Source organism: Schistocerca serialis, chromosome 3, assembly GCF_023864345.2.
Source record: "Schistocerca serialis cubense isolate TAMUIC-IGC-003099 chromosome 3, iqSchSeri2.2, whole genome shotgun sequence".
NCBI classification, from domain to species: domain Eukaryota; kingdom Metazoa; phylum Arthropoda; class Insecta; order Orthoptera; family Acrididae; genus Schistocerca; species Schistocerca serialis.
This window is the reverse complement of record NC_064640.1, coordinates 661,970,355-661,984,315: the sequence shown is the minus strand read 5'-3', so window position 1 is coordinate 661,984,315 and position 13,961 is coordinate 661,970,355. Positions and strand designations below refer to the sequence as shown.

The 13,961-nt window shown below is 39.9% G+C and overlaps 1 protein-coding gene across 1 annotated transcript in view; it reads right to left on the bottom strand.

Moving 5' to 3' along the window:
- The window catches only part of LOC126470543 (target of rapamycin complex 2 subunit MAPKAP1), a 116,011-nt gene that overhangs the window by 26,761 nt on the left and 75,289 nt on the right, over nt 1-13,961 (bottom strand). Inside the window, exons 6-7 of the mRNA XM_050098474.1 lie at nt 10,907-11,077; nt 1,818-1,867 (exon numbers count right to left, since the gene is read on the bottom strand). Of these exons, the coding sequence (XP_049954431.1) occupies nt 1,818-1,867; nt 10,907-11,077 (221 nt within the window). The remainder of the gene's footprint in view (nt 1-1,817; nt 1,868-10,906; nt 11,078-13,961) is intronic.

Here is a 13,961-nt window from a genome sequence, read left to right as displayed (position 1 = left end):
TTATCAATAACTGCTGAAATATCATGTCAGTTGCAATTAAAGAGTGAAAATGAAAGCAGGTATTTGGAAGACACCACTTTTTTGTTAATTTTGTCTAACAAATTCACTGCTACGATACATGAAAAGTCATCCAGAATTAAAGACTGTACCCAATCAGAATGTTTCCCCAGAAGCTTCATTTGTGGAGGTACCAAAGATATTATGCTTCAAATGAGCATCACAGGTTATCTTAAGGAAAGGATGGTAGAACAGGAGATAGCATTCTCAGTATTGTCTGAATAGGAATGTCTCCCCTGTGCATCAACATCCAACAGTAATGGACACTGCTTAATGTATAGCCCAAAAAGAGTTATGAAAATTTTGGGGATATTTGCAATCAAAGCCTCTCTGTCAAAGGTTTCTAGAGGAGCAAATTAAATGTTACACTGTGTAACACTGGAATTGCTAAAAGATCAGTTAGAGGAATGGGAGCAGAGTGGCATTTGTCATTCAGACTGACAGCCAGGGAACCACTGGTCCTGTCCATAAAGAGATCACCATTTCACTGAAGGTTTTGTCCTCAAAGGGCAGAAGCAGTGATATGTCAGAAATGTATCTACTGTCGACAAAAACACAGCTACCTTTCTTCTACAAAAACTAAGTTACTCCACTGTTTTAAAAAAGCCATTTATCATAAAAGTTTGTTCTTTAATCTTTCCTTCATTTGGGGTAGAGAATAAAAATCTAAAGAGGGACAACTGACTGGATCAGACATGTTACTCAAACAGATTTCAATTTGCTTAATGGATTTATCTTCCTCAAAGATTACACACACTTTCCTCTCTGCAGTGCAGTTCTGCAGGTGTTTCAGGATGATTAGAGTTTGTGAGTTAGCAGTGCTGATCAGTTCTCACTTATTGAAACCCAAAGTTCATAAGACCTAAACCCTGTCACTGCAGAGAGATTTCTGGACAGCACTTTCCATTTACCACCACCGACAGGGCATGTGTAGATTACAAATGCTATAGAGTTGATGAATATTATCATTTCCTTTGTCTAAACAAAGGAACAGCCATAAATGGATCTCTCTATACTGAACTAAACATAACAACAACAAAATTAAAAAAGACAAAAAAATCAATGTGGCCCACGATAGAAATTTGAGAAACAATATCTGCATATCCATTTTGGATTTCAGAGAAGTAGTCAGAGGCTAAAAGGGACTACTACTCTCTTGAGGATTTCTTTCATAAGTGGACCCCAGATATAGTCACAAATACGTTCTGCCTACTGGATACTACCACGAGGTCATTCACTTGGGATGTTTATAACCAGTAAGTTCTTTATTACAAGAGATGTCTCTCATACCTGTCAAATGGATGGGTACAGATCAGAAACAGGCAATAAAACTAGCAAAATTGCCATGAATATCTGCATAAATAAAGATCATTTCTCTTATGTGCACAAAGTGTATCAGGTACAAAACCACCTCAAGAGAATTTACTGTTAGGTGACTACAATACAAAGAACACTGTCGATTTTTACAACTCTACTACTGGATAATGAAGAAAATATACTAAACATACACTGTAAGATTGACTATTCATATATACAGATTAGAAACAATACCAATATGCTGGTAAGGGGAACAATATAATACAACAGTTGTTAATAATGAAATAATTGTAATTCCCCCTAACTCACACACACACACACACACACACACACACACACACACACACACACACACACCAGGGGACAGGAGAGGAGTGTTCAAAAATGTTATCCTCCTTCTCGTGACTTAGATATTCTAAACAAATAATCAAAATATTACCAACCTTTAGGCCTTGTCCCACTCTCTGTGGTTCCTGAAATTTCAGTAGAATACCTGAAACATTAATCATTCATAAATCACTATAACCCTCATTAAACAATATCCTATACACCTTAAAATATTCCATGTGCACAGTTGCATAATAAGTTAACTTTTAATTCTTTCACAAGAATTACCAACCTGGTGTAATATCAATCTGCAATCAATAATGAATATTTTAATGTTAATAACATGACAATTTTGAGCACAATTTTATTGAAACAACTTGTTTAAATAAACAGACAAGAGAAAGAAACACACTTTAAATACTTAAAAGAACTTTGCTTGTGTTTGTATCAACACAGAAGGGCTAACAACCTAACAATTCTCTCCTGTTAAAGCAGTCATTCATTTGCCATTCATAGTATTTATGAACTGTAAACTAAAAGAGTGCATGACAAAGACAAGCAGAGAAAAATTCTCTTTTGAATCATCATCACAGGATGTTTGATAAATGAAGAAAACATTTTCTTAAAGCACTGGGATTGGGAGGGGGGTGGGGGTGTTTCTTGGGAGTTTGCTGTTGAGGGAAATGCATATGTGGGAGAGAGAAACAGAGGGAAGTGGTGGGTGCAAAGTCTGGATAAGGGAGGTGTAATGTTAAAAAGGCAGGACAGGTAGAAGTCAGATGGAGGGTGAAGGTGGGAAGAGGAGTCGGAATGGGAGGAGTGGATATTTAAGCCAATGAGATTGGGAGTACAGCAATACTGTATAGATGGGGTGCTGCAACTGATGTGCAGCATCCTGTGTGCAGATGGAAATTACAGTATTTCTCTCTACAGTAATGATGACTGATACACTATATCTGACTAAAAACTCTACCACCCAATTACTGAACATGCTGCACACCACAGCATCAATAATTTCAACAGCTGCTTCAGTACCCATGCCATTTAGTTTCCTACCTCCTCCCTTCCCCAACTTAACTATACACATGGTACCCACCATTTCAGCATAACTTTAATTCTTGCAATCCTTTTGGCCTTAAACTCCCCTGGTCCCCTTCTGAATCCCTTACTGTTTTCCTTTTTGGTTGTATTGTTTTCCACACCACTGATCCTGCATCCAGAACTTTTATTTACCTTACCACCAGCTCTCTTTTATGACTGCCACCTTTTCCAGTCAACATTTTGCTGCAGATATTGAGAGCCATCTGTCTTTCCTCTCATATCTTCCAATAACCCAACCCACCCCACCCCACCCCACTCCACTCCCTTACTGCCAGCTACACATTTCGCTCTCCATTTAGTATGTTCCTTTCCTCTACTCTACCACTTCTATCAAACTGAGCAATCACTCAGACAATAAGTGTCCCTATAGGTGTGTACATCTGGGTTTGTGTGTGTGTGTGTGTGTGTGGGGGGGGGGGGGGGGGAGAAGGGGGGCACATGCAAGATTCAATTACAAAGATCAGTCACTCTGAAGCTAGTGAAGTCTCTGATGAACAGTGTACAGTAGAAGCAGGTGAACTGAAGGTATTCCACAATGTGCTGAGAAGAGAAGTGAATTCCAGCACCACTTCAAAACATCTAGAACCAACAGACATGCAGGATTACCATGGAAATGGACAACACAAGAGTCTGTAACTCTGGTTACATGTATAAAATGTAATGTACAAGAGCACAAAGTGCTGTGTGACTGAGTAAGACCAAATCCCAGCAGAAGCTTGGCAGTGTGAGGGGTAGGTGGTAGGGAGTGAGGGTGGGGTTTGGGGGTGGGGGGAGGGGAGAAGGAGAAGAAAGAAGAGCATGTAGTGAAGCAACAGTAAATCAATAAATTGTAAAGAAATGTAGATTCACAAAAACAAGGAAACTCAACACTTGGTAACAGTTTAACAGAGCAACCCTGTAGTCCATTTGCACAAGAGAAAGAAGCACTTAGATACTAGACTGGGAGAATGAGTTTATTGTGATCACCTGCCCGAAGAACAGAACAGGAGCACTTCATTTTTTTTTCATTTGTGGTGCACAGTTTAGCCTGATAACAAAAGCAGAGTTTAAAGAAGTGAAGTTGATTACAGTTAAAGAGGTACAAATAAAAGGAATTTCAGATAATATTCACATTGCATGGAATTACCAAACTGTACTTGCAAGCAAACAGTTGTACCATAGCAAAGTAGCCTTTACACATTGTAAGATAGGATACTGTCCTGCCCCATGTTGGAATTCTAGTACCGGAGGGCTTCTTAATTCATCATAATAAGTGACCCTGTCAATGGCATGTTTCAAATGAGGGAATGTAACCTGCCATTACAAACAGAATGCAGGATCTCACAGATGTTTGGAGTTGTACAATATATGGACAATGGCTGTAAAGCAAATGCTGGGATGCACTGCTGACACAAGCTGGAATCACAGTTACACACTGAAGTGCCTAATGCAAGCTGAAAGAGTTATACATGAAGTACTCTCAAGAGAAGGCACATGAAGATAGCAAAAAATAATATACAACTATGCAATGCAGGCCCAGAGCTAAGCATGAAACAGTGACAATATACACTAGCACATCAGTACCTGCTGCCCACACTAAAACAAGCAAAGGATTATCCACAGCAACAACAATGTGGCTTCATGCAGAAAAATCTTTTAGAATCAACATCATGAGCTCTACCTGCAGAGAAAGAGTAGAACGTAAGTGTGAAATACACCTAGGACTGTACTTGCCAGAAGAAACAGCATGTCTTGTTAATGGAGAAATATCACTATGGCTCTACATAGTGAGAGATGGATAGGGACCTTACTGCTTAAATATGGATGCAAGAAGAATTGGCTGCTGTTCAGAGACAGCTAAAAGCTACACTGGCTATCATGCACACACTACAGACTTTAGGCTGATGGCCTGGATTGCACCAACTTCAGGCCACCTTTTGTGCTGACAGAATTCCCTGATGTCTTTGTGCCTTCTGATATGCATATCCTGACCAGTTAGTCCTCAATCTAGATGAATGCTAAACAGTTGTGAGTTCCTTATGTTCTGGGCAGAAAGCAAAAGTGCATACTGGCCACACAGCTGTCCTCTAAACTTTAGTGACAGATACAAGGTGCTACCCACAGCTGACACCAGATCTGAACCTGCAAAGAAATCTTTGTCTGCTAAGCCTGTGACTGCACTGCCTGCAAAGCCCTTTCAGGGAAATAGCTGTCAGGTTAGAAAAGAAGGTCAATACACAATTTGTGTGTTTATTTGAGAGGGATGTGTCTATCTGTGATGTGGAGAAAGCTACGTTAACATTTACTGAACACATCGGGTGCAGCCAGCTGCAAACTGCAGCTCATGTTGGTAGAAATTACATCTGCCACCTGTGTTCACAGGCCATCCTCAATTGCTCTACATAGCTAGATGAACTGATGACTCCAGAAAGCATTTCTTTGCTGCAATGTATCCAGAAGCAATTGCAGTCCCCCTTTTTGGAGCCCATTGGAGGGCTTGAAAGAGAGGCACGGTTAATTCTGTAATTATTTCTGATGTAGGTTTCTTTATGCTTTCAGATGGAGCATAGGAGCGCCCCTCTCAACACATCAGGTGTGTACTGCATGCAGGAAATAGGTATTTGGGTGGTAGAGTATGTGTGGCATGTATATGGGAAATTTTTCGGTTGGAGGATCCTCTCCATAGGCTTGTTGATGACTTATATGCCATAATTAGAGGGAGGAATAGTTCACCCACATTAAAAACAAATAAAGGGCAATCACCCATATAGGCTTGACACTAGCACTGCCATGGTGTGTACGTAATGCTGTACAGAACTCTATACTACTCTATACTACCTAATGTTGTTATTAGGATTCCAAATGTGAAACATTCTGTGTGAAGATAAGCATACAGCCAAGTCTAAAATGGTAACTAGATGCTTTTATAGACCATATGTCTTAAGAGACAATATTCTCAGAAAAACTTGGAAAATATTGTGCTTAGATTTCCTGATAGTGTTATAGTGATGGGGACAGATTTCAATTAGCCACTTCTAGAATGGGAGACTAATATGATTAAAACGGATGTTAGGCACAGGAATTTGTGAGACTGTCCTGAATGTTCTTTCTGAAAATCACTTTTCACAGTTAGAGAACCAACTCCATGGTAGCAACATCCAAGATCTCTTGGTAACTAAGACAGCCCAACTTTTTAATTTCATTAAAGTAGGAAAGGAAATCAGTGACCATGAAGATTACCCGAGCAGTCAAGACCAAACACTCATCAATGTGGATAAAAATGTGGAGCACAAATGGATAAAACTCCAAAGTATTGTACAATATGCTATAGACATGCATGTGCCAAACAAGGTTGTGAAGGAGGGAAAAAGACATCTTAGGAAATTGCTACAAAAGCAAAGAGAGCTTCATCATAGATTTCAATGAAGTAATAATAGCATTGCTGGCAAAGAACAACTAAAAAAAAAAGTTGAAATGAGTCAAAAGAGACCAATGCAAGAAGCATTTAATGAATGTGATACGAACATTTCTTAGGAAGTACAATCACTCAATACCTGCGTTGACGATTTTGTCAGTTCATTGACTATTCAACAAGAAATTCCTGAAAAGCCAGTGTGTTACAAGAAGCAGTAAATTGATAAAAAAGCATCTACACAGGCTCTCAGTAATTGTACTGTCACTGAAATGGAGAGAGAATCAAAATACTGAACTTTTCCAAAATTGTTTCACTGTGGAACATTGTACAACAGTTCCCCTTTTCAGTCACTGCACAAATGCTGAAATGTCAGATATTTACGTAAATGATTGCAGAATAGAAAATAAACTAGAATCACTCAAAAGAGTAAAGGCAGCTGGCCCCAATGTGATACCCACACAATTAGATACAAATTATGTAAAAGAACTAGCTTCCCTTCTAGTAGCTGTTCACTGTAAGCTGCTGGAGCAATGAAGCATTCTCAGCAATTAGAAAAACATGCAGCTCATTCCTGTTTTCAGAATGGGTTACTGGAAATATCCACTTAATTATAGATCTATTTGACTGATGTCACTCAGTTGTGGCATTATGAAACTAATTTAATACTGCCATATGACCGCCTTACAGAACAAAAATTTAGTCTGTAGAAATGAACACAGATCCTGCAGTCAGCTCTGTTCATTTATGAGATACAGACTGCAGACATAACATATTAAAACTACTTTGTGAGAGTTACTAGTAGAACAAGAGTACACAATCAAGTGTGCAAATAATACTCATTTTTGTTAGTAAATCTGGGCATGTATTTGACAAACAATCTAATACTGATTGACGTTCTGAACTACTACTGCTCACTGAATATGGAAATCAATTCATCACCTTTCAGTATATGTACACCACTGGGGACCCATACCACAGCAGAATGCTGACATAATAGTCTATGTTCTAGTGGTAAGAATTATTCTGAGATATTAAATACCCTCTACAATGTCCCATGAGAAAGGAAGTTATTTCCTCAACAAAACCACGTATACCACATTTTAATGACTAGATGGGAACAGAATACATTCACAAACACACTGTGCAGTAAGGAATGGATCACTTGAAGGAACACATCGAGCACATGTCAAACCATTCTATTTTAAATACTGCTTTTGTGCTCAATATTAGATTGTGTATTACCTGAAAGCGTACATCTCAAGAGTCATTCTACAGATGAAAATGCAACCCTCCAATGGAATTGCAGACAGAACCTACTGAACAGCAATTGAGATATCATAGCTACACCAGATAACTAAAGAACCAACTGCATTGCTTACACCAGTTAGCACATGGGCACTTTCAAGACAGCAAGATTTTGAATGAAGAGCAGTATGAAGGAGGTAAACTCACAAAGTTATCCATGACAATCATTTTTGCAAATATGCTGCTCAAAATTAGCCAACAGGATAACATATGGGGTACAACTGCAACCAGAAGGTTATCCAGCTTTGCCACAGTTTACCGTCACAGCTGGACAGTAATGTAATTTGTACGTGATACCTGAAGAATGAGAATCGCTCCATTATGTGAAGAACAATGTCACTCCATGCTGTTCATTGACACAAGAAAGCTATGCCTGTGTAGTTGATTTTAAGGCTATGGAACTAGAGTCTGCCTGCAGATGGAAGGCTGACTGACTCAAAAACCAATAAATATCATTGCCATATATGGACAACTGACACAGCTGGAGAGCAATCTCACTTTGACAAACTAAGAGCTAGTAGCACCATGTGGCAGATCTGACACTTTCCGCATCACTGCCTAGAGGAGCTCACATCAACAGCACTGTCAGTTTTCAGCAGGAGCAGCAGTACCACTACTGGACAACACTGAAGCTTTCCTGTGCACTGCAGTCACCAGGGTCACATCTAGTAACCACCTACTGTTGACATTGCTCCTGCACCACCCACTGGTGTACAGGAAAGAGTTCACCCACAGGACACACGCCACAACCACCAGCATATCAGAAAGACATTGCAAATTATGAGCTCACTGTGCCTGTGTCTAAGAATGCTGTTGAGTGTCATCAACAAGACAATGGAAGAACAGCAATGTCAAGAAAACTTCACCATGCAAAAAGGAGCCCAAGATGTGAAAATGCATTATTAGACAATGATGCTCACCATACCGTCAGAAGCCGGCCGGAGTGGCCAAGCGGTTCTAGGCGATACAGTCTGGAACCGCGCGATCTCTACGGTCGCAGGTTCGAATCCTGCCTCAGGCATGGATGTGTGTGTTATCCTTAGGTTAGTTAGGTAGTTCTAAGTTCTAGGGGTCTTATGACCTCAGCAGTTGAGTCCCATAGTGCTCAGAGCCATTTGAACCATACCGTCAGAGCAATAAAGCCACTACCTGTTACCTGTCTTTTGGCATTGCCTGTAAGTCAACTTTTGAGTCTCTCAGTCTCTCACACTCACTTCCTTTGCCTTTCCCCATTGTACATTTTATGTACTTGCATAATTTTACAGTGCAAAAGAGTGTTTATGCTATAACCCTGAGTAGTAATTAAACCTTTATTCCTCCCCTTTTAGAAATCTGCGTGGACCACTAATGCAAGGTGTAATTAATCAAGTGTTAGCAACAGAGTGTTGAAAATTTTCCACTACAGTGGTGTGCACATCAAGACAGCAGGTGGTGAGGCAATGCACAGTGGCAAGGATCAGTGTACCACATGACACTCCAGTCGACAGCACCATTCTGCCACATCAGCCTGTATCGTGCACTTCCATGTGCACATAGAACTTTTATTGTTGATTTTGGTACAAGCCTGAGTATGGTGAGTCTGCATCTGTATCTCAGTGGTTAATGTGTCTGGTGGCTATACTAAGGATCTGGGCTCAATTCCAAGTACTGTCACGGATTTTTCCTTTGTGGGGGAGAACTGGTACAGGGTGCACTCAGTCTTGTGAGGCCAATTGAGGAGCTACTTGAATGAGAAGTAACAGCTCCAAGGTCAAGGAAGCTGACAACAGCTGGGAGAGTGGTGTGCTGACCCCCCACGCTGCTCCATACCACATCCAGAGGATGACACGGCAGTTAGTTCACTCCAACTGTTCCATCAGGGCCACAGTACAGAGCTTTGCTTTTTCTCTGCTTTTGCATTTGGTGATGTTACTTAGCCATTATAGTGTTCATTATGGGTGGCCTTAAGCAAACATGACAAGTATTATGGTAATAAATGATCTAGTTTTATGAGTACATAAATTCTACAAGAGAGAGTCAGAAGCAGTATCAGTGGTCCAGTACAGCACTTACCCCAGTGTTGCCAGTTGCCATGGTGGGCAACAGCTGAAGCATGTGCAGTGGGACAGAGACAAATTGCACACAGACAACACTGCAAAGTATTCTCTACCTCTCTCTATGCAGAATGCATCACAGAGCACCCTTCTTATGTGAACATCACTTACTTTTCGATTTCTTGCTGAAAGTTTGATGTCCTCTACACCTGCATCTATCTGAGGCTCAACAATTTCCAACTGCAGGAAAAGGTAAAACTTATTTTTCCACATTTACCACAAAGCTGTAAGAAGAAGTCCTATGTCTACACCTTCTACTGCCTGTTATCACTTCCCACCTCTGTTTAACCTTCAGTCTCTTAAACACACCCAGATCTTTCCTACTCATACCTAGTTCAATCTGAAGGTCAACAGCTCTCCCCCCTGTTCCATTTTCTTCCTATCTCTTATCGTAAAATTGTTGAAGAGCCTCATTTACTTCCCCAGCTCCCATGTCATACAGTCACCCCATTGGAGAAAGAAAAAAAAATTAAAAAAATAAAAAAATAAAATTAAAAACCTAAAGCATCCATTACACCATACTCTGGAAATTATAATTCCACCGGAAGTGCAGCGGTTTCCAGTCATGGGAAATAATGATTTTAGAAGAATAAGTTAATTACATTAATGAGAAATAGTTGCACATGCTAACAAAAATTTGGTCTTTATGCAATTCCATGTAAACAGATACTTGTGCAGATTTGCTGATCCAAACAAAACAAAATTTACAATTCAGTTTACAGAGGCAAAAGAAACAAAAATAGAACCATAATGCAAGTTTACAATCTTATCACATTTTCTCAAATAATATGTAACTGGTAAAGGTATATAATATCTTTTGATAACATTACTTATACTGTCCGAGGCATGCACTGTTCTTTCAACAGAAATGATATCAGTTATTACCCATGTGAAAAAGGACCTACATAATAGTCTTCTACACAAAGCTTAATTCTCAGCCTCAAGCAACAAATCATTCTTTGTTTGAAAGAAAGTGGAAGGCTGTATCAGTTTTAAATATAGACTTTCAATAATCATGATTGAAATTGCTTGTCAAAAAGTGGACATGCTATTTTCTATGATGACATCCACTTTTCTACCACAATTTTTTTTTCTTGCATTACTTCACACAGCATGAATTACACATCTACCCATGAAACATATGGTACCAAACTACTGGCAGAATCTTTACTCAGCATAACTCATTCAGTCCCTGGATTTTCTTCTGTTGAGTAACAGAAGCGTTAAGTTTTGTTGTTCCAACATAGATTTAATCATAATATCTTATTTCAGATTTCTCTGTGAAATTACATCCAGTGTAAATGTCACTCACCTCTCATCTTTGGAGTTGTCTACTTGCTTCACTGCTTCTTTGAGTTCAACAAGGGCCAAGTATGCAAATGTAAACTTTCCAACAGTCTCTCGTGGATCAATACAAGGGAAGTACCAATCAACTTCTCCATCATCTTCAGCAATATAAAGGCCATAGTAAGCAACATTGTCCCTGTTAAGAGGAAAAGTATTAATTTCCTGCAAATAGTTTACATTAATCTCTATTTAAATTACTACCAATATCCTTCATGTCATAATCTGCAATACAGGTTACATTACAGGTGCACCTATACATACATCTTTACTCCACAAGCCACCTTATTGTATGCGGTGGAGTGCACTTTGTGTAACAACAGCACTTCCCCATTTAATGTTCCAGATGCAAATGGTGTGCAGAAAGAACGACTATTGGTTAGCCTCTGTGTGAGCTCAACTCTCTCTAATTTTTACCTTCATGGTCCTTTCGTGAGACGTGTACGAGAAGGCAATATATTGGTTGATTCTACTAGGGATGGAAACTCTACAAACTTTAAAAATAAACTATGCTCTGATGCACAACAACCTATTTTGTAATCTCTGCCACTAGAGTTGAATTACTATCGTCTGTGACACTTTTTAGTTTACTAGATGAACCTGAGGAGAGATGCATTGCTCTCCTATGGATCTCCTCTATCATATCTAGTAACAAATTTTTAACTATCACTCCCACAAAAAAATTAAGTTATATAATTAATTTTTAGTTTGTTCATAGGTACATATATCCAGTCTTGGTAATCACTGAAATTCCTGTATCACAGTACCATACCAAGCCACATCAAGAGCCAAAGCAAAATAGTGCAGACCAGTGATGAAGTGCAGTATCATGCAATATTTTGTTTTCTACATCCTAAAGAGAACAATGCTCCAATAACCCATTCTGAGTTGGTGTAACTGTATGACAACAAAGCACAATCATATCACACAATGGTTTTGTGGCATAAACACTTCTAGTGTGGTCAAACAAGTTCATTCGTTTGTTTGTTCATTCATTCATTCATTCATTCATCAGCTGGAGGGTTCACGGACTAAACAGCAGAGTCATCAGCCTCTCAGTCAAGAAGTAGTTAATCTGGTGCCAGTGATGACCATCAGAAATGTGATCAGATAATGAAAGTATGTTTGAGTGGCAAAATCAAGGCACCGAAGGCAATAGTGATGCCCGAGCTGAGAAATAATTTAAGGAGTAAAAATGTATGGACTGGTTCAGGAACAGCAGGCAAGGGGCCTCCCACAGCTCATCTGTGTCAAGAGAAACCCCAACCGTATCCAACCACCTCACCAACCTGGTTAAGAGCAATGACAGTTACAGAGTAAAGAATGCCTTCTGGTGGTAATGGACATCACTTGACCTATCAATAATAAAACAAAGTGAGAGAAATGGTCAAGGCAGCCAGTGAGTGGGAACAGGTGAGTGATCGCTGCAACTCTGTATGCAACAGGAGCCATCGTTCTCACAATTATTCCAACCCCAATCCATTATAGTCAAGGCATTGAAGAAGGGAACACAACACACTATTCAACTAACTGCTACCCCTAAAATGGGAAACAGGCTGTGGCAGAAGGCGATACAAGAGTAACAAGGAGATGACAAAGACAGCTGACAAAAGAGGTAGGATCAAGGGACCCAAAAAAACTGGGACTGCACAATAATGTCCAAGCAGTGGGTACCAAAGTAGAGTTCTGGATCAAGCTGGACCGAGGTATGACAGAAATGCATGACTCGTGTTTTTGCAGGGGAAACCACAGGAAAGATTCCAATTGGAGCCCCTCTGGATGGCATCTCAGAGCTGGTCTTCAGTCAAGACTACAGAGTGAGAGCTTTATCAAATGCTAAAGTTGCCAACATGTAGAATGAGGGTAACCAGTAGCCCATCGAGGGCAATGAGGAAGAGTGTAACAACTCAGCATGGAGCACTGCAAGATACCATTCTCTCGGATCCATGAGGAACTGAGTGTAGTACCAACTCTAATCCAAAACAACCACTGTGATAAAAACTGATGAATAAAAGTTGGTAGGCAGCCTCAAAACCCCAGTCATGACAGGTAAGCTAAATGTGATGGTAACAAGTGGTGGTGTATGCCTTATGTAGGTCAAAACAGCTGCCGGATTGCAGTTTCAATCCTAACCAGATGGTCAGTTGGGATTATCCCCCCCAGAAATCACCATGATAGGTGGAGGAAATGTCCCAAGATTCGAAGTAATGAAGATTAGGATTTAATGTCCAGTTGTAAATGGGATCATTAGAGACTGAGTATTAGCTCAGATTGTTTTCTTAAGGATGGAGAAGGAACCTTTCCAAGGAACTGTCCTGTCATTTGCCTGGTGTGATTCAGGGAAATCCCAGAAAACCTAAATCTGGATGGCCAGAGACAGATAGATTCAAGGACCTACCACAACCGATAAGTGACCTTCCTTTCAAGCAGTTTTCAGGGCACACTGGTGTGGCTAATCAATCAGTAGCTTTAAATGGAATGGGCGCAGGTTTTTGCTTGGTTTAAAGATTGGGATGATAATACTATCTTGCAAAAATAAGACACCTATAAACTCCTTTGAACTTATTGTTTATGCATTCAAAAGGTAACCAGTTAAGAAGAGTATGCCAGCATTGTTGCAAAGTATTTCACAAGGCGTTCACCAAGATCAAAAACATCAGTAAAAAAACCAGTCTAAAGGAAAAGACTTGGAACAGTTGCTGACCTCTGGTGGCCCAGAAGAATACAAAATTTTGTCTGCATCTGGGATGAAGAGGTGTACATTCCCAGGGAGGTGACATAGTATTCCTTCTTTCTGCATTTAATTAGATGTTGAGTCTTACTGTGAATTCTCTTGAAAGTGAGCAGGGGAGTCCGTGAAGGATATCTCCCGAGATATTGCACAGCTCTTCAGCAATCCCAAATAGCTGTTTCCATGTCTTTGGTCCATTTTACAACCAGGCGCAACACATTTTTAGCACGTACTGTGTGAATTACTTCACAGATGATGACAACACCTGAACACTAGCTGTCATTCATATTAC